Here is a 25,657-nt window from a genome sequence, read left to right on the forward strand (position 1 = left end):
TGGCTGCACACACAGCAGAGGACCATCAATGAGTACCTGTGTGAGAATGGCACAAGGACAGGCTCAGGGGAGCTTGGCTTCTTTTCACCTCGCCAGTGGCTGCTGATAATGGATGCATGCACTGTCCTGTCACCATCTGAGGAGGCCACAAGGATGATGAGCTGTGACACTGCATGCATCAGTGACACTATCCCTGTAGTCATCCTGCTGGAGCACACGCTGCATGGAATCATGGACAGGGCACTGGAGGCAGAACAGCGGGAGGAAGAGGAGGATTTCCTGTCCTCTCAAGGCCCTCTTTATGCAGAAACCATTCCTGTGGGGCCACAGAACACACAGAAGGAGGAAGTGGAGGAGGAGGAGGATTGCAGCAACATGGAAGTAGGGGATCACATAGAGCAGTCTTCAAGGGACACTTTTCAGTCCCCAGAAACCCAGCCAGGAGTAGTACATGGCTGGGAGGAGGTAGTTCCTGACAATGTCATCCTCAGTGACCCAGAGGACTCAGAATCTCCTGCCTCCTCAAACTTACACTGCATGAGCTCCCTGATTCTGTAAAGCCTGTGTAAGGATCTGAGGATTTGTGTTATCAAGAAGAGGGATCAATACTGGTTGGCAACCCTTCTTGATCCACGTTACAATGGTAAAGGTGCAGAGCTCATCCAGTCTTCCCAGAGGGAGCAGAGGATGAAACATCCTGAGGATGCCTTGAAATTGTGTAACACCTTTCCAGACACTGGGAGGTCACCATTTCCTGGACAACGTGTTTCTGAGGCTTCATTCTGTCAAATGAAGAGCGGTGGAGAAGGTGGCCAGCTGACCGATGCCTTTAAACAGTTCTTTAGTCCTCAGCACCCAGGACTGTTAGGTTTAAGCACCCATCGGCAGGGTCTGCATCATATGGTGCAGGATTATCTAGGGGCAAGGACAAACTTGGAGACCTTTCCAACTGAGCATCCACTGGGTTACTGGGTCTTGAGGATGGATCACTGGCCAGAACTTGCTCAATATGCCATCGAGGTACTGGCCTGTCCTGCATCCAGCGTGCTTTCCGAATGGACATTCAGTGCTGATGGAGGTTTTGTGATGGATAAAAGAGTGCGTCTGTCCACAGACATTTTTTATGTTTCAATATTTTTTATTGAGTTTTTCAAAGATAAACAGGGAAAAGAGATCAGGTTCAATCATACAACATTACAGTAGACAAAATATGGTTGATAATTTTGTTGTAGATCCGCCCTCTGGACAGATGAGGTGTTGGTCTTGTTTAGCAATATCATCAGAGGTATTCATGTGCATTTGAAGAACCTTGGTGAGGAGTTTGGGGAGTTGGGGGGGTGTTAGTGGAGAGGTGGGGGAGGATAGGATTGGGGAGGGAGGAATATAACTGGGGAATTGAGGAGATACCAGTCTTGGTGTGCGGTGTGAATTCATCTCTTGAGATGTCATCAGGGTTGTACATAACATTTTGGGTGATTTAGCCATCGGGTCCACTGGGTATTGAATTTGTGATAGGAGGAAGTGTTAATTGCGGATAATTTTTCCATTTGACATTGAGTGTTAAGGTCTTTAATTAATGAAGTGATTGAAGGGGTATTATTTGTGTTCCATAATCTAGTAATATTAATTTTGGCGGCAAAGAGTATGTGGGCAATAATTGTTCGGGAATGAGGAGGGAGTTTCTCTATTCCGATGTGTAGGAGTGCTAATGAGGGGTTCGGGACTAACGGAATTTTGTTTATTTCAGAGATTAATAGGAATGTAGTATTCCAGAAGGAGCGAAGCCATCTGCATGACCACAAAATGTGGATTGTTGAGCCTGGCTCACCACATTGTCTCCAGCATGTAGGAGAATGTTTCGGGTAGTATATGGAAAGTTTCACCAGGGTCAGGTACCATTGGTGGAGTATTTTTAAGTATGACTCCCAGTGGGAGCTACATCGGGTAGCTTTAGAAGTGATGCTGAAGGTATTTTCCCAGCATTTTAAAGTTATTTGGGTTTATAGGATTTTTTCCCAACTGGTTATGGAGGTTGTTTGTAGAGTAAATTGTGAGTTTATGAGGTGTGTATAGAAAGTGGATATACCTTTACCCAGGTATTGGGGTTTGGTGAAGAAGATGTAGGCTGTGTTTGGTATTATAGTATTGTGGGGTAAATTAGTTGTTAGTAGACAATGAGCGATTCTGAGGTATGTAACATTTGTAGCAGTAGGAATCAGGGGCGGACTGAAAACTCATGGGGCCCCCGGGCAATTGGGGATCATGGGGCCCCTGTGTCCTTGCCCACACTCAGAACACACCCAAAAAAGCCTATAAAAGGTACCAGGGGCATTTTATGGGGCCCCCTACTGACCCCGGGCCCTCGGGCAGTGCCCTAGTGCTCGAATGGTCAGTCCGCCCCTGGTAGGAATATTATATTTGGATTGGAGAGTTTGGAAGGGGAATAAGGATTGTTTGGTGTAGAGGTCCCTTATGTTGGTTATTCCATGTTTTGTCCATTGAGAAAGGTCCAGTGAGGGGATGAAGAGGTATAGTATGTTGGTTGGAGTAGATACATGTTTAATGTCTTTGAATTTAGTGGATAGAAGGTCCCGCCAAGCTTGTAGGGAGGCTATAATGCAGGGATGATTTAGTTGGGGTGGTATGTGTTTGGACGGTAGGGTCAAGAGTATATTTTGGGGTTTAAGTGGTTGAAAAGGGAGGGCTTCCATTATGGACTAGATTTTTTCCTTTGAAGGATTCCACCAGAAATATAATTGGTCTAAGAGGGTAGCTGTGTAATAAGATTTGAGGTGTTGGAGTCCTGCTCCTCCTTTAGTTGTAGGTCTGATTAGAAGATTGGTGGTACATCCTGGTTTTTTCGAGTTCCATATGAATTTTGTGAGAGAAGAATGAATTAGGGACTGGTAAGGGGAGTGTGCGGAATATATAAAAGATTTTGGGTAAAATATACATTTTTAGTGTCACCACGCAGCCTAGTTTGGAGAGTTCTGAGGTGCGTAAAGTGTTTAGTTCTCGGGGTATAGTTTCAAGCAATATTTTGTGGTTTGCTGTGTATAGATGGTCTGTCGCTGGTGTGAGTCTGATTCCTAGGTAAGGAATGCTCTTTGTTTCCCATGAAAATGGGAATTGTTTGGCTGGTTGAGTTTGGAGTTGGGTCCACAGACATTTTTGAGAAAAAAACAATATTTTGGACTTTTTGTTATAAAATATGTCCAGTAAAAAAATTTAAAATCAAATTTCGTCATTAATTTCGGCCAAAATGTATTCTGCTCCGTGTCTTTGCTAAAGAAAAATCCCAATACGTGTAAATTAATTGGTTTATGTGAAAGTTATAGCGTTTACAAATGGTGGTATATATACTGGAATTTTTTTTTCTACTAAAAAATGGTGGCAATCAGCGACTTATAGCGGCGATCAGTGACTTATAGCAGCGATCAGCGACATATGGCGGCGATCAGCGACTTATGCAAGAATAACTGAAGGGTTACAGTGTCAGTCCTGCTGCAGCAGGTTCTATACATTGTACAGATCTGCAACTTTTGCAGGTAGTTTAAGGGGATCCCCAGGCATGATATTGAAAGGAATATTTTTTTTTTTACATTAAGCAATGAGAAATGACTGCCCCTGTTTTTCCCTGATTCATGTCCCTCAGGGCAGTCCCCGAGTCCTCATACCACTTTTATGGCCAATAACGTACATATAAACCTTCAAATTGGGCACTTTTGAATTTGCATGTTCGAGTCCCATAGACTTAAAGTAGGTTCGATGTTCACGAACTTGGTCTGTTTGAATGTTTTACCGTGAACCGAACCGGGAGGTGTTCAGCCCATAACTACCAGCGTGCACCAGAACATGTGATTGCACAATTCCATACACAAGAATGCGCACCAGAATGAGCATGCACATTAGTATTAGCGGGTGCCCAATTTCTGCACATTCTGGGCACTGCCTGTGCACAGACGTTCATCCAGAGGGACCAGCTCATCTACAGGCATGCCCTCCCTGATGGTTTGGTTTAATATTGTTGGGTTAATCCCCTTAAATCCAGTTCCACAGCGTACAAGTACTACCAGCTCCTGGCTTCTTGGAAGATCTCCCGGGACAAGGATAAAGGATTGAGCCCAGCGCTGTAATCAGGACGCTTGCTACGTGTGGCAGTCTTTCCCCTTGTAGATCCCACAGAATGCTGCTGTACTCACACTGTCCTCTTTGCTGTCTGCTGCTTCAGGTCTCAATCCCATTTACTCCTTACTGTTGGATGTGTCTTCCTGAGCCAGCCTGAGCCCGGCCTGGAGGATGCCCCCGCCAGACCTAGGGGTCACCTCCCAGGTACCGACAGTCTCCTCAGAACTCCATCTTCCACCCGACGCCTCTGTCAGCCTGACTCTCCCATATTGATAGTCCAGTCCACCACTCTACCAGGGCCTCAAAAGCTGGGATTGGCCGTACTCTCCATGAATATGTAGGTTAGGCCCCTACCCCATCCTGCCCACCGATTTCTGGAAGGTTCTATGGTCCTCCAGGGTCAGGAGGAGGTGATAGAGCCACAACCTGTGTTGTCATCCAGCTGACCTGCAATAACCCGACAACTACTATGAGTCGGGAAACATTCCTTGACAAGTCCTTTATTGAAACACCAAAAAACCCATCCCCCGAAGTAGATCTAACATCAGTCACGATGCCCACCACCACTACCATAGTCCTGAGCTCAGATCCACTGTGTAGATGACTAGTGGCAGGTCGATGAGTACCGGTCTCATCAGCTCAGATATTTCTTTCACACAGACTTGCATCCAAAGACAGTGACCAGTCCATGGGCTTAGCTTTGTTATTTTATTAGGGGAATTCAACTTGGATAGAGAAATAGGGATTATGGGATGCCCAATTATTATTATTATTATTATTACATGGAGTTTATATAGCGCCAAAGGGTTTGCTCAGCCATGTACAATAGAGGGGGGGACAATACATGGCCCAGTACAACAAACAACGTACGAGGGGTAAGAGGGCCCTACTCTTTCGAGCTTACAATCTAGGTGGGAGGGGGTAAAGGTACAGTAGGAAGTGGCTGAGGGGAATGAGGGGTGGGAGGAAAGAGGGAGAATGGCTGTTAGGTGAGGGTGGGGTAGGCTTCCCTGAAGAGATGGGTTTTGAGGGAGCGCCTGAATGTGAAGAGGGAAGGCGACAGTCTGATGGATTGGGGCAGTGAGTTCCAGAGGATGGGGGAGGACCTGGAGAAGTCCTGCAGTCGTGCATGGGAGGAGGAGACCAGGGAGCAGGATAGAAGGAGGTCCGGTGAGGAGCGAAGGGTACGGGTAGGGCGGTACTTGGGGATCAGGTTGGTGAGGTAGTCAGGGGCAGTGTTGTGAACGGCTTTGTAGGTCAGGGTTAGGAGTTTAAATTTGATGCGTTGGGCAATCGGGAGCCAGTGGAGGGATAGGCAGAGGGGGGTGGAGCCAGTGGAGGGATAGGCAGAGGTGGAGTGGGTGGTGAGGTGGATGAGTCTGGCCGCTGAGTTCAGGATGGTCTGGAGCGGGGAGAGCCTGCACTGGGGTAGGCCGGTGAGAAGAGAATTACAGTAGTCAAGGCGTGAGATGATGAGGGAGTGTACTAGAAGTTTGGTGGTGTCTGGGGTGAGGAAGGTACGTATCTTGGCAATGTTGCGGAGGTGGAGCCTGCATGTGTTTGTAAGTGATTTGACATGCGGTTGGAAGGAGAGGTTCGAGTCAAGAATGACGCCAAGGACTTTGGCTTGCGGGGCGGGAGTGATAGTGGAGTTGTTGGTGATGATGGATAGGATGGGGGGGGGCGCGGGGGAAAGACGAGGAGCTCGGTTTTGGAGAGGTTGAGCTTGAGGAAATGTAGCGACATCCAGTCTGAGATGTCATTTAGGAGGTGAGTGATGCGGGCGGAGATAGTGGGGGTGAGGAGAGGGGTGGAGAGGTAGATTTGGGTGTCGTCAGCGTAGAGTTGATAGTTGAAGCCGTGGGAGTGTATGAGTTTGCCCAGGGAGGAGGTGTAGATGGAGAAGAGAAGGGGTCCAAGGACAGAGCCTTGGGGGACCCCAACAGAGAGGGGGAGGGAGGGGGAGGTGGCACCATTGTAGGTGACACTGAAGGAGCGTCGGGATAGGTAGGATGAGAACCAGGAGAGAGCGGTATCTCTGATTCCAAGGCAGAGTAGTTTATTAAGGGGGTGGTCAACTGTGTCGAAGGCCGCAGAGAGGTCCAGGAGAAGGAGGACAGAGTAGTCGCCCTGGCTTGAATCAATGGAAGGGGGACACTACTCTCCTATTGGGCAGCACAGTGACTAAGTGGCACTTCTGCCTGGCAGTACTAGGGTCACTGGTTCAAATCCCAACCACGGCACCACCTGCCTGGAATTTGTATGTTCTCCCTGTGCCTGCGTGGTTTTCCTCAGGGTACTCCAGTTTCCTCCTACACGCCAAAGACATGCTGGTAGGTTAATTGGCTCCTTTCTAAATTGTCCCTAGTATGTGTATGTATGAATGTAGGTTTTGGACCTTAGATTGTACGCCCCTTGAGGGTTAGGAACCTTAGATTGTACGCCCCTTGAGGGTTAGGGACTGATGTGAATGTACAATATATATGTAAAGTGCTGCATAAATTGATGGCGCTATATAAGTACCTGAAATAAATTAATAAATAATGTACAAAGCAGATCCTGGACTTTTCTTTTCCTGAAAGCCATCAGTCCCTGCAGATCAGGTCTCGATCTCATTCACTCCTTACTATTGAATGTAACCTTCTGAGCCAGCTCAGCCCCCATCAGACCTAGGGGACCCTACCCAGGCACCGACAGGCTCCTCAGCACTCCCAACCCCTCTGTCACCCTGACTCTTCCATATTTATAGACCAGTCCACCAAATCTGAAAATGGCCAGACCCCCATGAATATGCAGATTAGCCTCCACCCCTTCCGGTTTACTGACTTCTGGAAGGTTCTATGGTCCTCCAGGGTCAGGAGGAGGTGATAGAGTCACAACCTGTCGAGTAATCCAGCTGACCTGCAATAACCCGACCTCAATCACAGACTCAAACAACTACCATGAGTCCTACACAATGATTTTACCTCTGATACACTATTCTAGTAGCACATTAGAGGGCGCTACAAGTAAAGGAGTACGATCTCAGGAATCTGTATGAAACCCGGCCTGACAGGAAACGAAGGGGTCTAATTATAATTCATAGGATGAATGTGACAATCACTTATTCAGCCATTACAAATTCTGGCCATTTTGTTCCTAGAACAGTGATTTCCTATGATAAGCAGCGCCATCTAGTGGCCATAATGAAGTACTTTTCCTGAAATACCTCCATCAGTAAATATAGCACACTATGATATTATGGTCACTAGATGGAGCCAACGATGTGATGAAATAAAATATGACCACCACTCGTTACAGCTGAGCGAATGCCAATCACCTTCATTCAACAATCAGAAGAAAAAAATAAACCTCTAAGTGTTTGTGAAATCTCCCACCACAAAATGTACTCAGCCAATGACAGGTCAGGACTCCATTTTTATTCTTCTCCTGCTATCAATGGCCGACCCGGTCCCACACTTCATCCATGTCTTTGGGGACCTCTGATCTCCTTATGGACTGTTTCTTCCATGATGAAGGTCAACCATGGAGTATATCTGAGGTGTATATCAGGGTGTGCTTCTTCCCCACATGAGAACTGGGATGTCCAGCAACATTCATCTAGAAGACATTTTCCGCACTCAAGGCACTAATACACCTCCAGGGTTGTGTGGGACCCCTGATGTACAGGAAGACAGGACTTCAGTGAGGAAAATTTCCCTCACTCAGGACAGGAAAGTGGCTTCTTCCCCGTGTGAGATCTCTGATGTGTGTAAAGATGGGACTTGTCTGAAAAACATTTCCCACACTCAGGACAGGAATACGGCTTCACTCCTCTGTGGGTTCTCTGATGTGTGTTAAGATTAGATTTATCTGAAAAACATTTCCCACACTCATGACAGGAATACGGCTTCTCCCCCGTGTGAGATCTCTGGTGTGTGTAAAGATTGGACTTTTGGGAAAAACATTTCCCGCACACAGGACAGGAATATGGCTTTTCACCCGTGTGAGATCTCTGATGTGTGTAAAGATTGTATTTATCTGAAAAACATTTCCCGCATTCAGAACAGCAAAGTGGCTTCTCTGCCGTGTGAGATCTTTGATGTATGGAAAGACAGGACTTCTGTGAAAAACATTTCCCGCACTCAAGACAAGAATACGGCTTCTCCCCCGTGTGAGATCTCTGATGTGTTACAAGTTTTGATTTTTCTACAAAACATTTCCCACATTCAAGGCAAGAATATGGCTTCTCCCCCGTGTGAGATCTCTGATGTCTGTAAAGGTAGGAAATATGTGAAAAACATTTCCTGCACTCAGGACAGCAATGCAGCTTCTCCCCCACATGAGATATCTGGTGTGTGTAAAGATAGGACTTCTGTGAAAAACATTTCCCGCACTCAGAACAGGAAAGTGGCTTCTCCCCCGTGTGAGATCTCTGATGTCTGACAAGATTCGACTTTTGCGAAAAACTTTTCCCGCACTCAGGACAGGAATATGGTTTTTCCCCTGTGTGAGACCTTTTATGCCTATTAACAAGGAATTTAGAATGGAAACCCTTCCCACACTCAGCGCAGGAGAAGCTCTTCCCTGTTGGAAGGCCGGCCGGGTCCCGAACAGTCTGAGGTTCCTCAGGATACGAGGAATCTGATGGTCCATCTACACTGGGTGGTGCCGAATGGACATTGGAGGGAGCCGTGTTTTCTCCTGGACTATACTGTGTGATGTCCTCATCGTCTACTTTCCAGTCTGGAGACAAAGTGAGACAATCCTCGGAGGTTTTCCTCATCTCCCGGCCATGGACTAAAATACAAAGAGGATTACTAGACAGGAGCTGATTGGTTCCCCCAAACCAGGACTCCGCCCACATCAGGCAGCTTGGTCTCTGAGAAGCTTACAATTCCACCCTCAAGGGAACTAGGAAATGGCTCCTCTGATCTCCTACCAGGTCATTTCTTTATTCATGGACCTTAGTCAGAGAGTGAGGAAACAACCAGAACTGTCTTTTATAGGAGGGACAGTGATGAGGGGATTATAGGACGAGGGTCCCCACCCCCTCTATCACTCATCGCCATCTTCCCAACACAAGAAGTACTGCACTTCCTTATTTAGTCCATGATTTAGTCATGAAGAACAGCGGGGCTGAGCCCCATCAGAGGTCAGAGAGTGAGGATGGGGGGAGAACAACCAAGATGAAGACTGGACTGATCCTGAAAACCACCATCATTGGGGTATTGACTCCTCCCTCATTATCACTTTCTGTTTAAGGGTCCAAAGTTGGAGGATGTTATCACATTATTATCACCATGTAAAAGTCTGTGCTCCAATCACATCATCCGATATAAAATGTCCAGCTGGGAGGAAATGGGTGTAAAAAGCCTATGTAATGTACAACTTATTATAGGATACAAATCTTAGGAATATACTGTATAGTACCAAAATGATGTATTGTACAACATAAAGTATACAGTGCAGGGTTAGGACTCATAATATTAATATTCCTGTATCAGAAATCCAGGAATACAGGACGGGGAACACAGCTCAGGAAAGTGACCAGGGGATTACAGGCTGATATCACCCAGTCCCCGCCCTACTCTGGACCAATCAGTGAGCAGTATGGGTGGAGGAATGGATTTAGTGTTCATGACCCACCTGTGCTGATCTCTGTAGGAGTGTCCTCCTCTATAAATGTCCCCGTTATTCCATCCTCCTCCATAGACTGCTGATCATCCCTCACATACGCCTCTTCTTCTTCTGCTTTCACCTCAAATTCTATATCGATTGGATCTCCACTCTAAATCAAGGAAATGAGAGAAAATATCATCTGTAAAATATAAGATCACATAAACAATCCACACATTGTCTTCATCAGTCCATGTTCTAGATGCTCCATCCCACCAACCTTGTAATACTGAAGGATGGTGTGACCTTCCTGTGTGGAATCCCGGGAATACAGAGGACGGGGACATCTCTCTGGTGGGTTCCCATGACTGGATCCATCTGTAGGAAACACACACACTGACTGAATCCATTGTTTCTATGTGTTTATCAGATGATGGGGGATCTAGGTGGATCCTCCGTACTGCTCTCTCCTTTACAATAAAGTCTCCTCTTACCCGGTGATGTGAGGGGCGGCTGATTGTCCATCATGACGTCCTTGTAGAGATCCTTGTGTCCTTCTAAATACTCCCACTCCTCCATGGAGAAATAGACAGTGACACCCTGACACCTTATAGGAACCTGACACACACAATGATACAGTCACCATCCAGACACATCCCTTGTCTGTTACTGGAGAATGTCCCAGAATTCCCGGCACCGCTCACCTCTCCTGTCAGCAGCTCCATCATCTTCTTGGTGACTTCTAGAATCTTCTGCATGTTGTGTCTCTCAGGGTTTAGGGAGTCACATGGAGGCACTGTGATGGTCATATGATCACCTGACTTCAGAAGAGGAAATCTCTGTATTGGGGAACCAATAGGAATATTATGTTAGACTCCCAGAATCCTCCTCACCTCTCCGGTCAGGTCTGTGTTGTATTAATAGAGATGAGAGTGATGTCATGTGACCTCCCAGAATCCTCCTCACCTCTCCGGTCAGGTCTGTGTTTTATTAATAGAGATAAGAGTGATGTCATGTGACCTCCCAGAATCCTCCTCACCTCTCCGGTCAGGTCTGTGTTTTATTAATAGAGATAAGAGTGATGTCATGTGACCTCCCAGAATCCTCCTCACCTCTCCGGTCAGCAGGTAGATGATCTCCAGGGTGAGGTTTAGTATCTTCTCAGTCGTGTGACTCTGGTCCTCCTCCATCTTTATTGGTGTGGTCATGTGATCTATGTTGGTTACTCTGTAGACAGATGGCCAAAAATGATGTGAACTGTATTGGTTGTACAATGTTAGGATGGGGATGTAAGGGGTTAATAGTCAGGCTGCTCCTAGTGGGAACTGGAACAGGTAGATTGGGTTGATTGGGGGGGGTCTATTTATAAAAAACCCATGCACAATCATTCAATAAATCTACATGAAAGTCATTTTGTACAAATTTTTTCAGACTTTTTCCCAGCTGATACATTTTCTTTTATCATGGTCAGTAGTAAAATACCACACTGTGGCCACTAGATGGAGATGAGGAGCTCAGGAAATACATAAGTCTTTGTTACAAGAGATACAATGTAACCATTTTGGAGACTGATAGAGGGAATTAGCAATTGAATGTAACCAATGGGTGTGCAGCATACACATGTTGTAGAATAGTTGTTGAAGACCCCTATGCACACAGCCCGCCATCACCTTGCTGTGTGTAAACAGTGTGTACTAAATGCCCCCCCACATCTCTACAGTATAAATAAAAGCCAGGCTGCCCATTCACCTCCATCAAACTACCACAAAGACTGAGAGACCTCATATGAGAGTTGCTGCACGGGGAGATAGAAGGGGTGAGGTCCAGGAACTCATCCCCCTCCACTCCATCCGCCATGCCGGTCCCAGGCCTGCAGGGGGGGCAGAGGAGCCGGGGTACATGGAGGAGGTAGTCAGGTGTGGGGGGAGGGTGGGATCTTCAAGGAAAGGGTGTGGAAGTGTAAATGTCAGTCCAACCCAAATCTGAACCTCATCCCCCATTACAGGAGACGGCTAAGGAGAGAAGGTGACACCTCTCCACAATGAGGAGAATGTTCCGGCCCCGGAAGTGGGGGAATGTTCTGCCCCTGAAGGGGGTAATCTGGGTTCCCACACAATATATGTGTGTATCATCATCTGCTGGAGATAAAAGACGTCACAGTGACTATGGAGGAAGAGGACGGACATGACTATGGAGGAAGAGGACGGACATGACTATGGAGGAAGAGGACGGACGTGACTATGGAGGAAGAGGAAGGACATGACTATGGAGGAAAAGGATGGACATGACTATGGAGGAAAAGGATGGACATGACTATGGAGGAAAAGGATGGACATGACAGGGAATTACTGGGTGTAAATAGAACATAACATCTTATTACCTCCTCTGCTGCCACTTCCAGCTACATCTGATCTCTACTTTCTGCCTGACATCACTTCCTGTCTGTACCTGACATCACTTCCTGTCTGTCTTCCATAGAGACTTCCTGTCTGGGTAGAAGTGAGATCCCCACCTTGTGGAGCTCAGAGGAACTGCAGCCCCGAGAAGCGTCTGGTAGTGTGACCCCGGCCTTGTGCTGGGTGTGTATGGACTGTAGATCCTTATAGAGGGGTCACCTCCACTCCCACCAAGGAGGACAGAAATATATGACTGCCTAGTCCAGCCTCTCTCAGCCAGGGTTCCTCCAAAGGTTTCTCGGGGCTCCTTCAGCAATGAACAATTCCTATCTCTCAGTAACAACTGACATCAATGACCTGTAAGGGGACCAGTCTTCCCACCAATGATGTAAGAATGACAACTATATAAGGGGGGTCCTTCTCCCATTGGTCACCAATTTAAAGGACCACTACACTGGCCACTAGTGATGGGCCAAACACCCCTCTGTTCGGTTCATGGTCGAATATTTGAACCTACTGAAAGTTTGACTGTGAACTTTGAACCCAGGGGACAGTTCACTAAGCGGTATCTTCCTGATCTGAGTATATGGTGAGATCCCGCTCAGCTACTACAATCCGGTATGAGTTCTATGATGAAGTCACGCGGTATTTTACTGGTGAGACATTCATTCATGTTTCCAGTGTCAGTGGGGTTCCCCGCTGACAGCTGAATGTCAAAAGTATTGCTGGTAAATACAAATAGGCAAAACAATTGGCATGGTGTCCCCCCATCCATACCAAGCCCTTTGGGTCTGGTATGAATTTTGAGCAGAACCCCCCAAAAAATGGTGCGGGGGTCCCCCAAAATCTGTACCAGACCATTATCTGATCATGCAACCCAGCAGTTAAGGAAAGGGGAGGACAAGTTAGCACCTCCCTTCCTGAACCATACCAGGCCACATGCCCTCAACAGGGAGGGGTGCTTTGGGACGGGGGACTCCCCTCCCCAAAGAACCTTGTCCCCATGTTGATGGGGAAAGATTCCTCTTCTCCACAGCCGTGGCCTGTGGTTGTGGGGGTCTGTGGGCAGGGGGTGTATCAGAATCTGTAAGCCCCTTTAACAAGGGGGCCCCCAGATCCCAGCCCCCCTATGTGAATGAGTATGTGGTACATGGTTCTGCTACCCATTCACACAAAAAAAGTAGTGTAAAAAATGACAGGAGCCAGTCTCTGACAAGTCCTTTATTAAGAATAAAAAAAGTCCCCCAAAGTAGTTCCAACAATAAGCACAATTCCCGCCACAGCTACCCGAAATAAAAGGGGGAAAAAAGACACTCCGCTCTTGATGCTGCGCCAGCCTGACAATATCTAAGGAGTGGGGCTACGCAGTGACATCAACTGGGTGCCCCGCCCCCTGTGACATCATCATGCACTGTGATTGGATAAAGCATTGCACCTGACCTACACACAAAGGGGGTTCTTCTCCCATTGGTCACCAATGTAAGGGACCACTACACTGACCACTGATATAAGGGGATCCTTCTCCCATTGGTCACCAATGTAAGGGACCACTACACTGACCACTGATATAAGGGGATCCTTCTCCCATTGGTCACCAATATAAGGGACCGCTACACTGACCACTGATATAAGGGGATCCTTCTCCCATTGGTCACCAATGTAAAGGACCGCTACACTGACCACTGATATAAGGGGGTCCTTCTCCCATTGGTCACCAATGTAAGGGATGACTACACTGACCACTGATATAAGGGGTCCTTCTCCCATTGGTCACCAATGTAAGGGACCACTACACTGACCACTGATATAAGGGGGTCCTTCTCCCATTGGTCACCAATGTAAGGGACCACTACACTGACCACTGATATAAGGGGGTCCTTCTCCCATTGGTCACCAATGTAAGGGACCACTACACTGACTACTGATATAAGGGGTCCTCCCACTGGTCACCAATGTAAGGGACCACTACACTGACCACTGATATAAGGGGGTCCTCCCACTGGTCACCAATGTAAGGGACCACTACACTGACCGACAGAGCTGAGCTCCAGGTTAGGACTGAACCCAGGGTCACACAGAATGGAGCATGTTTGTGGAATGGGTGAATGTCAGAACAGAATGTGTGTTCAGCTGAGTTGAACCTCGGACTGCAGTAGTTCTAATACTGTGAAATACAGCAGCTTCCCGCTCAGGCTGGATGTTAGGGGGCCAGCAACCTGTGGGGTCCCTGGATGACGTATCCCGCTCAGCCCATTCTGCAGTCAGCTGGGGATTTCCGGGCTGACAGGTGAATATAAATACAATGTTAAAGGAACATTTCTTTCCCCCCCCCCCCCCCCCGCAAAAATCATCTTAGACCTCTCAGGTGGGGTATTGATTTTAGGAAAAAAATAAAAAGTGGGAGGAGCCCCCGAAATCAGTACCAGACTCTTATCTGAGCATGCAGCCTGGCTACCCAGGGAAGGGGGAGGGGAGTGAGCATGTCCCCTCCTGAACCATACCAGGCCATGTGTCCTCCACATAGGGAGAGTATCTATCCAAGTCCATTCACTCCTGGTTGGAAAGTTGAACAAGTCCAATGTATGAGCTTGTATCGGGGAACACGAGGAATCTGTACACCATAAGTCATCAGGAAATGTATATCTGTCTGCAGAACATCGGGGAGATATTGGAACTCTAATTCATAGTCACCTGGAAATCATCAAAGAGAGAAAGTCCATCCAACCCGTGAGATTGGTCAGAGACTCATTGGTGTCATTCTGGGCATTGCCAGACTAGGTCTTGGTTACAGAGTGAAGGGTGATGCTGGTCATACTATATGGAACCCTCATCTCCATCATGGACATTTTCTTCAGATTCCTTCTCTAGCCTGTTTTACTTGACTACTACACTCCATACACAGGGCTGTACATGACATACTCCTGACCACTGCACTCTATACACAGGGCTGTATATGACATACTCCTGACCACTGCACTCTATACACAGGGCTGTATATGACATACTCCTGACCACTGCACTCTATACACAGGGCTGTATATGACATACTCCTGACCACTGTACTCTATACACAGGGCTCTATATGACATGTCCCTGACCACTGCACTCCATACACAGGGCTGTATATGACATACTCCTGACTACTGCACTCTGTACACAGGGCTGTATATGACATACTCCTGACCACTGCACTCTATACACAGGGCTCCATATGACATACTCCTGACCACTGCACTCTATACACAGGGCTGTATATGACATACTCCTGACCACTGCACTCCATACACAGGGCTGTATATGACATACTCCTGACCACTGCACTCTATGCAAAGGGCTGTATATGACATACTCCTGACTACTGCACTCTATACACAGGGCTGTATATGATATACTCCTGACCACTGCACTCTATACACAGGGCTGTATATGACATGTACCTGACCACTGCACTCTATACACAGGGCTGTAAATGATATACTCCTGACCACTGCACTCTGTACACAGGACTGTATATAACATGTACCTGACCACTGCACTCTATACACAGGGCTGTATATGACATACTCCTGACTACTGCACTCTATACACAGGGCTGTATATGACATACTCCTGACCACTGCACTCTATACTCAGGGCTGTATATGACATGTCCCTGACCACTGCACTCTATACTCAGGGCTGTATATGACATGTCCCTGACCACTGCACTCTATACACAGAGCTGTATATGACATGTCACTGACCACTGCACTCTATACACAGGGCTGTATATGACATACTCCTGACCCCTGCACTCTATACACAGGGCTGTATATGACATACTCCTTACCATTGCACTCTATACACAGGGTTGCATATGACATGTTCCTGACCACTGCACTCTATACACAGGGCTGTATATGACATACTCCTGACCACTGCACTCTATACACAGGGCTGTATATGACATACTCCTGACCACTGCACTCTATACAAAGGGCTGTATATGACATGTTCCTGACCACTGCACTCTATACAGAGGGCTGCATATGACATACTCCTGACCACTGCACTCTATACACAGGGCTGTAAATGATATACTCCTGACCACTGCACTCTATACACAGGGCTGTATAGGACATATTCCTGACCACTGCACTCTATACACAGGGCTGTATCTGACATACTCCTGACCACTGCACTCTATACACAGGGCTGTATATGACATACTCCTGACCACTGCACTCTGTACACAGGGCTGTATATGACATGTTTCTGACCACTGCACTCTATACACAGGACTGTATAGGACATGTTCCTGACCACTGCACTCTATACACAGGGCTGTATATGACATGTTCCTGACCACTGCACTCTATACACAGGGCTGTATATGACATACTCCTGACCACTGCACTCTATACACAGGGCTGTATTTGACATGTCCCTGACCACTGCACTCTATACACAGGGCTGTAAATGATATACTCCTGACCACTGCACTCTATACACAGGGCTGTATATGACATACTCCTGACCACTGCACTCTATACACAGGGCTGTATAGGACATATTCCTGACCACTGCACTCTATACACAGGGCTGTATTTGACATGTCCCTGACCACTGCACTCTATACACAGGGCTGTAAATGATATACTCCTGACCACTGCACTCTATACACAGGGCTGTATATGACATACTCCTGACCACTGCACTCTATACACAGGGCTGTATATGACATGTCCCTGACCACTGCACTCTATACACAGGGCTGTAAATGATATACTCCTGACCACTGCACTCTATACACAGGGCTGTATATGACATACTCCTGACCACTGCACTCTATACACAGGGCTGTATATGACATGTTCCTGACCACTGCACTCTATACACAGGGCTGTATATGACATGTTCCTGACCACTGCACTCTATACACAGGGCTGTATTTGACATACTCCTGACCACTGCACTCTATACACAGGGCTGTATATGACATACTCCTGACCACTGCACTCTATACACAGGGCTGTAAATGATATACTCCTGACCACTGCACTCTATACACAGGGCTGTATATGACATGTCCCTGACCACTGCACTCTGTACACAGGGCTGTATATGACATGTTTCTGACCACTGCACTCTACTCTGAATATTCTCTGCCTGATCTCCTGGTGCTGACCTTGGCTTGCTACTAGACTTTGTTCTGCCTGCCTTCCTGGTACTGAACCCGGCCTGCCTTCCTGGTACTGAAACCGGCCTGCCTTCCTGGTACTGAAACCGGCCTGCCTTCCTGGTACTGAAACCGGCCTGCCTTCCTGGTACCGACCGTGGCAGTCACCTGCTAACAAGCTACGGCCTCCAACCGAGGAACGTGACAGTGAGACTCTCCCTTGTGGAAGTCATTGAATTATATTTTGTGGATACAAGGAAGTGAATTATGTTACTGTTTACACAAGGAGTAGGCAAATGTTTAAGCTCCTCCCACTGTGATTTTGCCACACCCACAATTCACTGCTGTGCCCCTCCTATTTATTCTCCTCTGGGTAGCAAAGGGTTAAATTCCCCCAGGAACAGACATAACTTTGGCCCTGTACTGTACGTCCTGGAGACCATTGGAGGATCTGATTGGACAGTAGAGATGTGAGTGAGGCCAGAAATCTTCTTCCTGATTGGACACGATATGGATCCTTCCTGGTTCTGGAAATCTCTGATCTCACCAGTCCGGTACCAGAGGATCGGCAAACACGAGGATTAGATATTTTACAGACATGGCCAATGGTGGGAATTTCCAAACACCAAATTATGATGTTCAGGGAAACCTTCCCCAACCTTCCTCCAATGGTGGAATCATTTGCCTCAGAGACCAGCAGGACCTTCTGGAACATTCTGGTGAAGAATAAGTGTGCTGTCAGACACCGTCACAGGAGGAGCTTTCCAAATTACCACTGGATGGCCCCCACAGACCCCCCGCCATGTTTGTCAGGCTCTGCTATCACACCTTTGTGCCCAGCACTCACATAGTGGGTGCCACTGGGTAGAGGGGGAAGATCATAGAACAACCAATTGCTGATCACCCCTAGAAGTGATGTGTATTCGGCCACTTCCGGGGTCAGTGGCATCATTCCTGACCACTGTGACCGGAGAAGCTGTGAATGGAGCTCAATCTGCTCTCCATTATCTTCAGTGGAGGGCAGGAGACACTAGAGGGGTCTGATAGACATCATGGAGGGTGGGAGACACACGAGGGGTCTGATAGACACCATGGAGGGCAGGAGACACACGAGGGGTCTGATAGACACCATGGAGGGCAGGAGACACACGAGGGGTCTGATAGACACCACGGAGGGCAGGAGACACACGAGGGGTCTGATAGACACCATGGAGGGCAGGAGACACGAGGGGTCTGATAGACACCACGGAGGGCAGGAGACACACGAGGGGTCTGATAGACACCACGGAGGGCAGGAGACACACGAGGGGTCTGATAGACACCATGGAGGGCAGGAGACACAAGGGGTCTGATAGACACCATGGAGGGCAGGAGACACAGGAGGGGTCTGATAGACACCATGGAGGGCAGGAGACACACGAGGGGTCTGATAGACACCATGGAGGGCAGGAGACACGAGGGGTCTGATAGACACCACGGAGGGCAGGAGATACGAGGGGTCTGATAGACACCACGGAGGGCAGGAGACACACGAGGGGTCTGATAGACACCATGGAGGGCAGGAGACACACGAGGGGTCTGATAGACACCATGGAGGGCAGGAGACACAAGGGGTCTGATAGACACCATGGAGGGCAGGAGACACAGGAGGGGTCTGATAGACACCATGGAGGGCAGGAGACACACGAGGGGTCTGATAGACACCATGGAGGGCAGGAGACACGAGGGGTCTGATAGACACCATGGAGGGCGGGAGACACACGAGGGGTCTGATAGACACCATGGAGGGCGGGAGACACACGAGGGGTCTGATAGACACCATGGAGGGCAGGAGACACACGAGGGGTCTGATAGACACCATGGAGGGCAGGAGACACACGAGGGGTCTGATAGACACCACGGAGGGCAGGAGACACAAGGGGTCTGATAGACACCATGGAGGGCAGGAGACACAGGAGGGGTCTGATAGACACCATGGAGGGCAGGAGACACACGAGGGGTCTGATAGACACCATGGAGGGCAGGAGACACGAGGGGTCTGATAGCCTCCATGGAGGGCAGGAGACACGAGGGGTCTGATAGACACCACGGAGGGCAGGAGACACACGAGGGGTCTGATAGACACCATGGAGGGCAGGAGACACACGAGGGGTCTGATAGACACCATGGAGGGCAGGAGACACAAGGGGTCTGATAGACACCATGGAGGGCAGGAGACACACAAGGGGTCTGATAGACACCATGGAGGGCAGGAGACACGAGGGGTCTGATAGACACCATGGAGGGCGGGAGACACACGAGGGGTCTGATAGACACCATGGAGGGCGGGAGACACACGAGGGGTCTGATATCATGGAGGGCAGGAGACACACGAGGGGTCTGATAGACACCATGGAGGGCAGGAGACACACGAGGGGTCTGATAGACACCATGGAGGGCAGGAGACACACGAGGGGTCTGAGAGACACCATGGAGGGCGGGAGACACACGAGGGGTCTGATAGACATCATGGAGGGTGGGAGACACACGAGGGGTCTGATAGACACCATGGAGGGCGGGAGACACACGAGGGGTCTGATAGACATCATGGAGGGTGGGAGACACACGAGGGGTCTGATAGACATCATGGAGGGCAGGAGACACATGAGGGGTCTGATAGACACCATGGAGGGTGGGAGACACACGAGGGGTCTGATAGACACCATGGAGGGCGGGAGACACACGAGGGGTCTGATATCATGGAGGGCAGGAGACACACGAGGGGTCTGATAGACACCATGGAGGGCAGGAGACACACGAGGGGTCTGATAGACACCATGGAGGGCAGGAGACACACGAGGGGTCTGAGAGACACCATGGAGGGCGGGAGACACACGAGGGGTCTGATAGACATCATGGAGGGTGGGAGACACACGAGGGGTCTGATAGACACCATGGAGGGCGGGAGACACACGAGGGGTCTGATAGACATCATGGAGGGTGGGAGACACACGAGGGGTCTGATAGACATCATGGAGGGCAGGAGACACATGAGGGGTCTGATAGACACCATGGAGGGTGGGAGACACACGAGGGGTCTGATAGACACCATGGAGGGCGGGAGACACATGAGGGGTCTGATAGACATCATGGAGGGCGGGAGACACACGGGGGGTCTGATAGACACCATGGAGGGCAGGAGACACATGAGGGGTCTGATAGACACCATGGAGGGCAGGAGACACATGAGGGGTCTGATAGACACCATGGAGGGCGGGAGACACACAAGGGGTCTGGTAGACACCATGGAGGGTGGGAGACACATGAGGGGTCCGATAGACACCATGGAGGGCAGGAGACACATGAGGGGTCTGATAGACACCATGGAGGGCGGGAGACACATGAGGGGTCTGATAGACACCTGATGTCTCATTAACCTCCCTGATGGTATTCCCGAGTGTAGCTCGGGGTAAAGTTTCAGTACCAAAAGCGGTAACCCCCCCAAACTACACTCGGGCTTACCATGCAGCACTGCTCCGGCATCTGTTCTTCACTTACCTTGTCCTGCGCTCCCACGATGTCCTTCCTGCAGTGTCCCCGGCGATGTAATCCGGCGGATGCCGGCATCTGTCATCTGGGTCCCGTCCCCTGCGAGTGTCGGGACGTACGGGGGATGGAACGGCGGGAAATTTGAAAATGACTAAAAGTGACATTCACTAAAATCACATAGTATAACATTCCTGTATCAAACCATTTCACATACATTTTGTCCCGAGTGCTTTGTCCGGCGCCCTGCCTGCATTTTTACTGTTCTTTCTGCCTGGAAACTTAGAAACGTCCATGGCGTTCAAAAAGCGTCCCTTTAGGTCAGACGCGGTTTTAGACCGGCTAGAGAACAGCGATAGTAAATCAGAACCACTTGCAGAATTGAGTGATAATGATTGGTGGGGGAAATTCTTCATCAGACACTGAAAATGATTCTGCGACTTTGCTCAGCGATGTGCGAACTTGGCGCTCTATTTCACATTTCAGTGTTTTTGGTTTGATTATATTATTGAATTAAATTATTTATTATTATATTATTATTTTTTATGATTATTTATTAAATTATAATTTATGACTTCGTGTTTCAAGTTTTATCATCCCCGGGATGTTTACTAGACTCTTGTTCGGACAGATTTCAGTGAGTTATTCCTAAAAATTACAGCCTACAATAAAAAAAACTACATATTTCCATGCAAAGAAATGTACCGCTTTGAGCACAGAAATACTGACATAATCAGACCGCTAGGGAGGTTAAAGAGAACCCGTCACCACAAAATGCGATCATATGGGGGATATTGGTACCTTATTTGTTGGCATTACAGTGAAAAAATGAAAGATGCACCCAAACACCTAAAACCCCGCCCCCTAATCATTGAGTTCCCACATACATACTAACCAATATTCCACCTGTGCCTACATACAAGATCATGGATGGCACCACACATTACATCACGCCATGCATGCCGGAGTGAGAGCAATCATTCTCCATCCATGATTCAGGGTCACCTCTACACTGAGGACCTGGAAAGGCTTTTATAGCGCCCCCTAGGGGCCATTTCTGAGGACAAAGTTTGTCCTGGTTTCATCATCACACCATTGTAGGGCTGGGCGTGTTGGGTATCTAGTTACTCAGCACAACCTCCTTTGTTTCCTGTTTTTGGGTAAAATATTACATTTGTTCACTAGATGACACTAATTCCTATAAAACGTTGTGCCATCTAATGGTGGAATGCACATTTTCAGCTGTAAATGAATGGTTGGTTTATTATTGCTGCTTGGATGACCTTCTATCCTTCAGTGTGTTCTGTACTCACAAGTGATGAGGATGACCTCAGTGATGAAGATCAATCCATGCCTGATGAAGGGAACTAAGGGCTCCACTTATAGAACATTCATTGGACAGAAGAGACAAGTGTCCATCCAGACATGACAAATTCTGGACCTATGTGATTTAACACAGTGATTTCCTTTGTCAGCGCCATCTAGTGGTCATAATGCAGTATTTTCCTGAAATACCTCCATCATTAAAAGTCGCGGAATATGAAATGATGGTCCCTATTTGGAGCCAATGATCACATGAAATAAAATGTGGCCAAAAGATGTCACAGCCGGGTGAATGCCGATCACATTTATTAAACTTTTATTTAATAGATCTATAAGTGTTTGTGAAATCTCCCACCACAAAATGTACTCAGCCAATCACAGGGCAGGACTTCATTTTTATTCTTCTCCTGCCATCAATGGCCAACCCGGTCCCACACTTCATCCATGTCTTTGGGGACCTCTCATCTCCTTATGAACTGTTTCTTCCATGAAGATCAGCCATGGAGTATATCTGAGGTGTATATCAGGGTGTGCTTCTTCCCGAGAGCTGGGATGTCCAGCAACATTCATCTAGAAGACATTTCCCACACTCAAGGCACTAATACACTTCCAGGGTTGTGTGGGACCCCTGATGTACAGGAAGACAGGACTTCAGTGAGGAACAATAGCCTCACTCAGGACAGGAAAGTGGTTTCTTCCCCGTGTGAGATCTCTGATGTCTGGAATGACTAGACTTGTCTGAAAAACATTTCCCGCACTCGGCACAGGAATACAGCTTCTCCTCCATGTGAGATCTCTGATGTGTGTTAAGATGGGCCTTCTGTGAAAAACATTTCCTGCACTCAGGACAGGAATATGGCTTCTCCCCCGTGTGAGATCTCTGATGTGTGTAAAGAACAAACTTGTGTGAAAAACATTTCCCGCACTCAGGACAGGAATATAGCTTCTGCCCCGTGTGAGATCTCTGATGTGTGTTAAGAGAGGACTTACGTGAAAAACATTTCCCGCACTCAGGACAGGAATACGGCTTCTCCCCCATGTGAGATCTCTGATGCGTGTTAAGAGAGGACTTCTGTGAAAAACATTTCCCGCACTCAGGACAGAAATACGGCTTCTCCTCCGTGTGAGATCTCTGATGTCTGTAAAGATGGGCCTTCTGTGAAAAACATTTCCCACACTCAGGACAGGAATACGGCTTCTCCCCTGTGTGAGATCTCTGATGTGTGTAAAGAATGGACTTGTGTGAAAAACATTTCCCGCACTCAGGACAGGAATATGGCTTCTCCCCTGTGTGAGATCTCTGATGTGTGTGAAGACTGGATTTACGTGAAAAACATTTCCCGCACTCAGGACAGGAATACGGCTTCTCCCCCGTGTGAGATCTCTGGTGTATTTGAAAGATGAACTTATCTGAAAAACATTTCTCACACTCAGGACAGGAATACGGCTTCTCCCCCCTGTGAGATCTCTGATGTATGTCAAGTTTTGATTTTTCTACAAAACATTTCCCACACTCAGGACAGAAATAAGGCTTCTCCCGTGTGTGATATCTCTGATGTTTAGAAAGATAGGACTTCACTGAAAAACATTTCCCGCACTCAGGACAGGAATAAGGCTTCTCCCCCCTGTGAGACCTCTGATGTGTGTCAAGTTTTGATTTTTCTACAAAACATTTCCCGCACTCAGGACAGGAATAAGGCTTCTCCCCTGTGTGACATCTCTGATGGCGGGAAAGATGGGACTTCTGTAAGAAACATTTCCAGCACTCAGGACAGGAATACGGCTTCTCCCCCGTGTGAGTTCTCTTATGTACGTAAAGATCGGACTTCTGTGAAAAACATTTCCCGCACTCAGGACATGAATATGGCTTCTCCCCTGTGTGAGATCTCTGATGTGTGTAAAGACTGGACTTGACTGAAAAGCATTTCCCGCACTCAGGACAGGAATACGGCTTCTCCCCCGTGTGAGATCTTTTATGCGCATTAAGATTTGATTTACGCCGGAAACCCTTCCCGCACTCAGTACAGGAGAAGCTCTTCCCTGTTGGAAGGCCGGCCCGGTCCCGCACAGTCTGAGGTTCCTCAGGATACAAGGAATCCGATGGTCCATCTACACTGGGTGGTGCCGGATGGACATTGGAGGGAGCCGGGTTTTCTCCTGGACTATACTGTGTGATGTCCTCATTTTCTACTTTCCAGTCTGGAGACAAAGTGAGACAATCCTCGGAGGTTTTCCTCATCTCCCGGCCATGGATTAAAAGACAAAGAGGATTACTAGACAGGAGCTGATTGGTTCCCACAAACCAGGACTCCGCCCACATCAGGCAGCTTGGTCTCTGAGGAGCTTACAATTCCACCCTCAAGGGAACTAGGAAATGGCTCCTCTGATCTCCTACCAGGTCATTTCTTTATTCATGGACCTTAGTCAGAGAGTGAGGAAACAACCAGAACTGTCTTTTATAGGAGGGACAGTGATGAGGGGATTATAGGACGAGGGTCCCCACCCCCTCTATCACTCATCGCCATCTTCCCAACACAAGAAGTACTGCACTTCCTTATTTACTCCATGATTTAGTCATGAAGAACAGCGGGGCTGAGCCCCACCAGAGGTCAGAGAGTGAGGATGGGGGGAGAACAACCAAGATGAAGACTGGACTGATCCTGAAGACCACCATCATTGGGGTATTGACTCCTCCCTCATTATCACTTTCTGTTTAAGGGTCCAAAGTTGGAGGATGTTATCACATTATTATCACCATGTAAAAGTCTGTGCTCCAATCACATCATCCGATATAAAATGTCCAGCTGGGAGGAAATGGGTGTAACAAAAGAGAATTCATATTATGTGTATATATAGCAGTGGGGGGGGGAGGGGGAGAGCAGAAGTCAGGACTATGGAATGTACACCATAGAGTATATAGTGCAGGGGTCAGGAGTATGTAATGTACAACATAGAGTATATAGTGCAGGGGTCAGGAGGATGTAATGTACAACATAGAGTATATAGTGCAGGGGTCAGGAGTATGTAATGTACAACATAGAGTATATAGTGCAGGGGTCAGGAGTATGTAATGTACAACATAGAGTATATAGTGCAGGGGTCAGGAGGATGTAATGTACAACATAGAGTATATAGTGCAGGGGTCAGGAGTATGTAATGTACAACATAGAGTATATAGTGCAGGGGTCAGGAGTATGTAATGTACAACATAGACTATATAGAACAGGGGCCAGGAGTATGCAATGTATAACAAAGTATAAAGTGCAGGGGTCAGGAGTATGTAATGTACAACATAGAGTATATAGTGCAGGGGTCAGGAGGATGTAATGTACAACATAGAGTATATAGTGCAGGGGTCAGGAGTATGTAATGTACAACATAGAGTATATAGTGCAGGGGTCAGGAGTATGTAATGTACAACATAGACTATATAGAACAGGGGCCAGGAGTATGCAATGTATAACAAAGTATAAAGTGCAGGGGTCAGGAGTATGGAATGTACAACATAGAGTATACAGTGGGGCAAAAA

At 47.9% G+C, this 25,657-nt stretch overlaps 1 protein-coding gene across 1 annotated transcript; it reads right to left on the reverse strand.

Annotated features, from left to right (window-relative positions):
* Positions 1–1,117: 1,117 nt before the first annotated feature.
* Positions 1,118–24,445, reverse strand: LOC149445431 (uncharacterized). Its single transcript, XM_089653863.1, has 3 exons — positions 22,916–24,445; positions 8,450–8,617; positions 1,118–8,374 (listed from the first exon to the last, which is right to left on the reverse strand). The coding sequence occupies exons 1-3, from the start codon at positions 24,365–24,367 to the stop codon at positions 7,829–7,831; spliced, it is 2,166 nt and encodes a 721-aa protein (XP_089509989.1). The 5' UTR covers positions 24,368–24,445; the 3' UTR covers positions 1,118–7,828.
* Between the last annotated feature and the right edge of the window lie 1,212 nt (positions 24,446–25,657).

Source organism: Staurois parvus, unplaced genomic scaffold, assembly GCF_062004578.1.
Source record: "Staurois parvus isolate SC_StPar_1 unplaced genomic scaffold, SC_StPar_1.0 ptg000721l, whole genome shotgun sequence".
In the NCBI taxonomy this organism is placed as follows: domain Eukaryota; kingdom Metazoa; phylum Chordata; class Amphibia; order Anura; family Ranidae; genus Staurois; species Staurois parvus.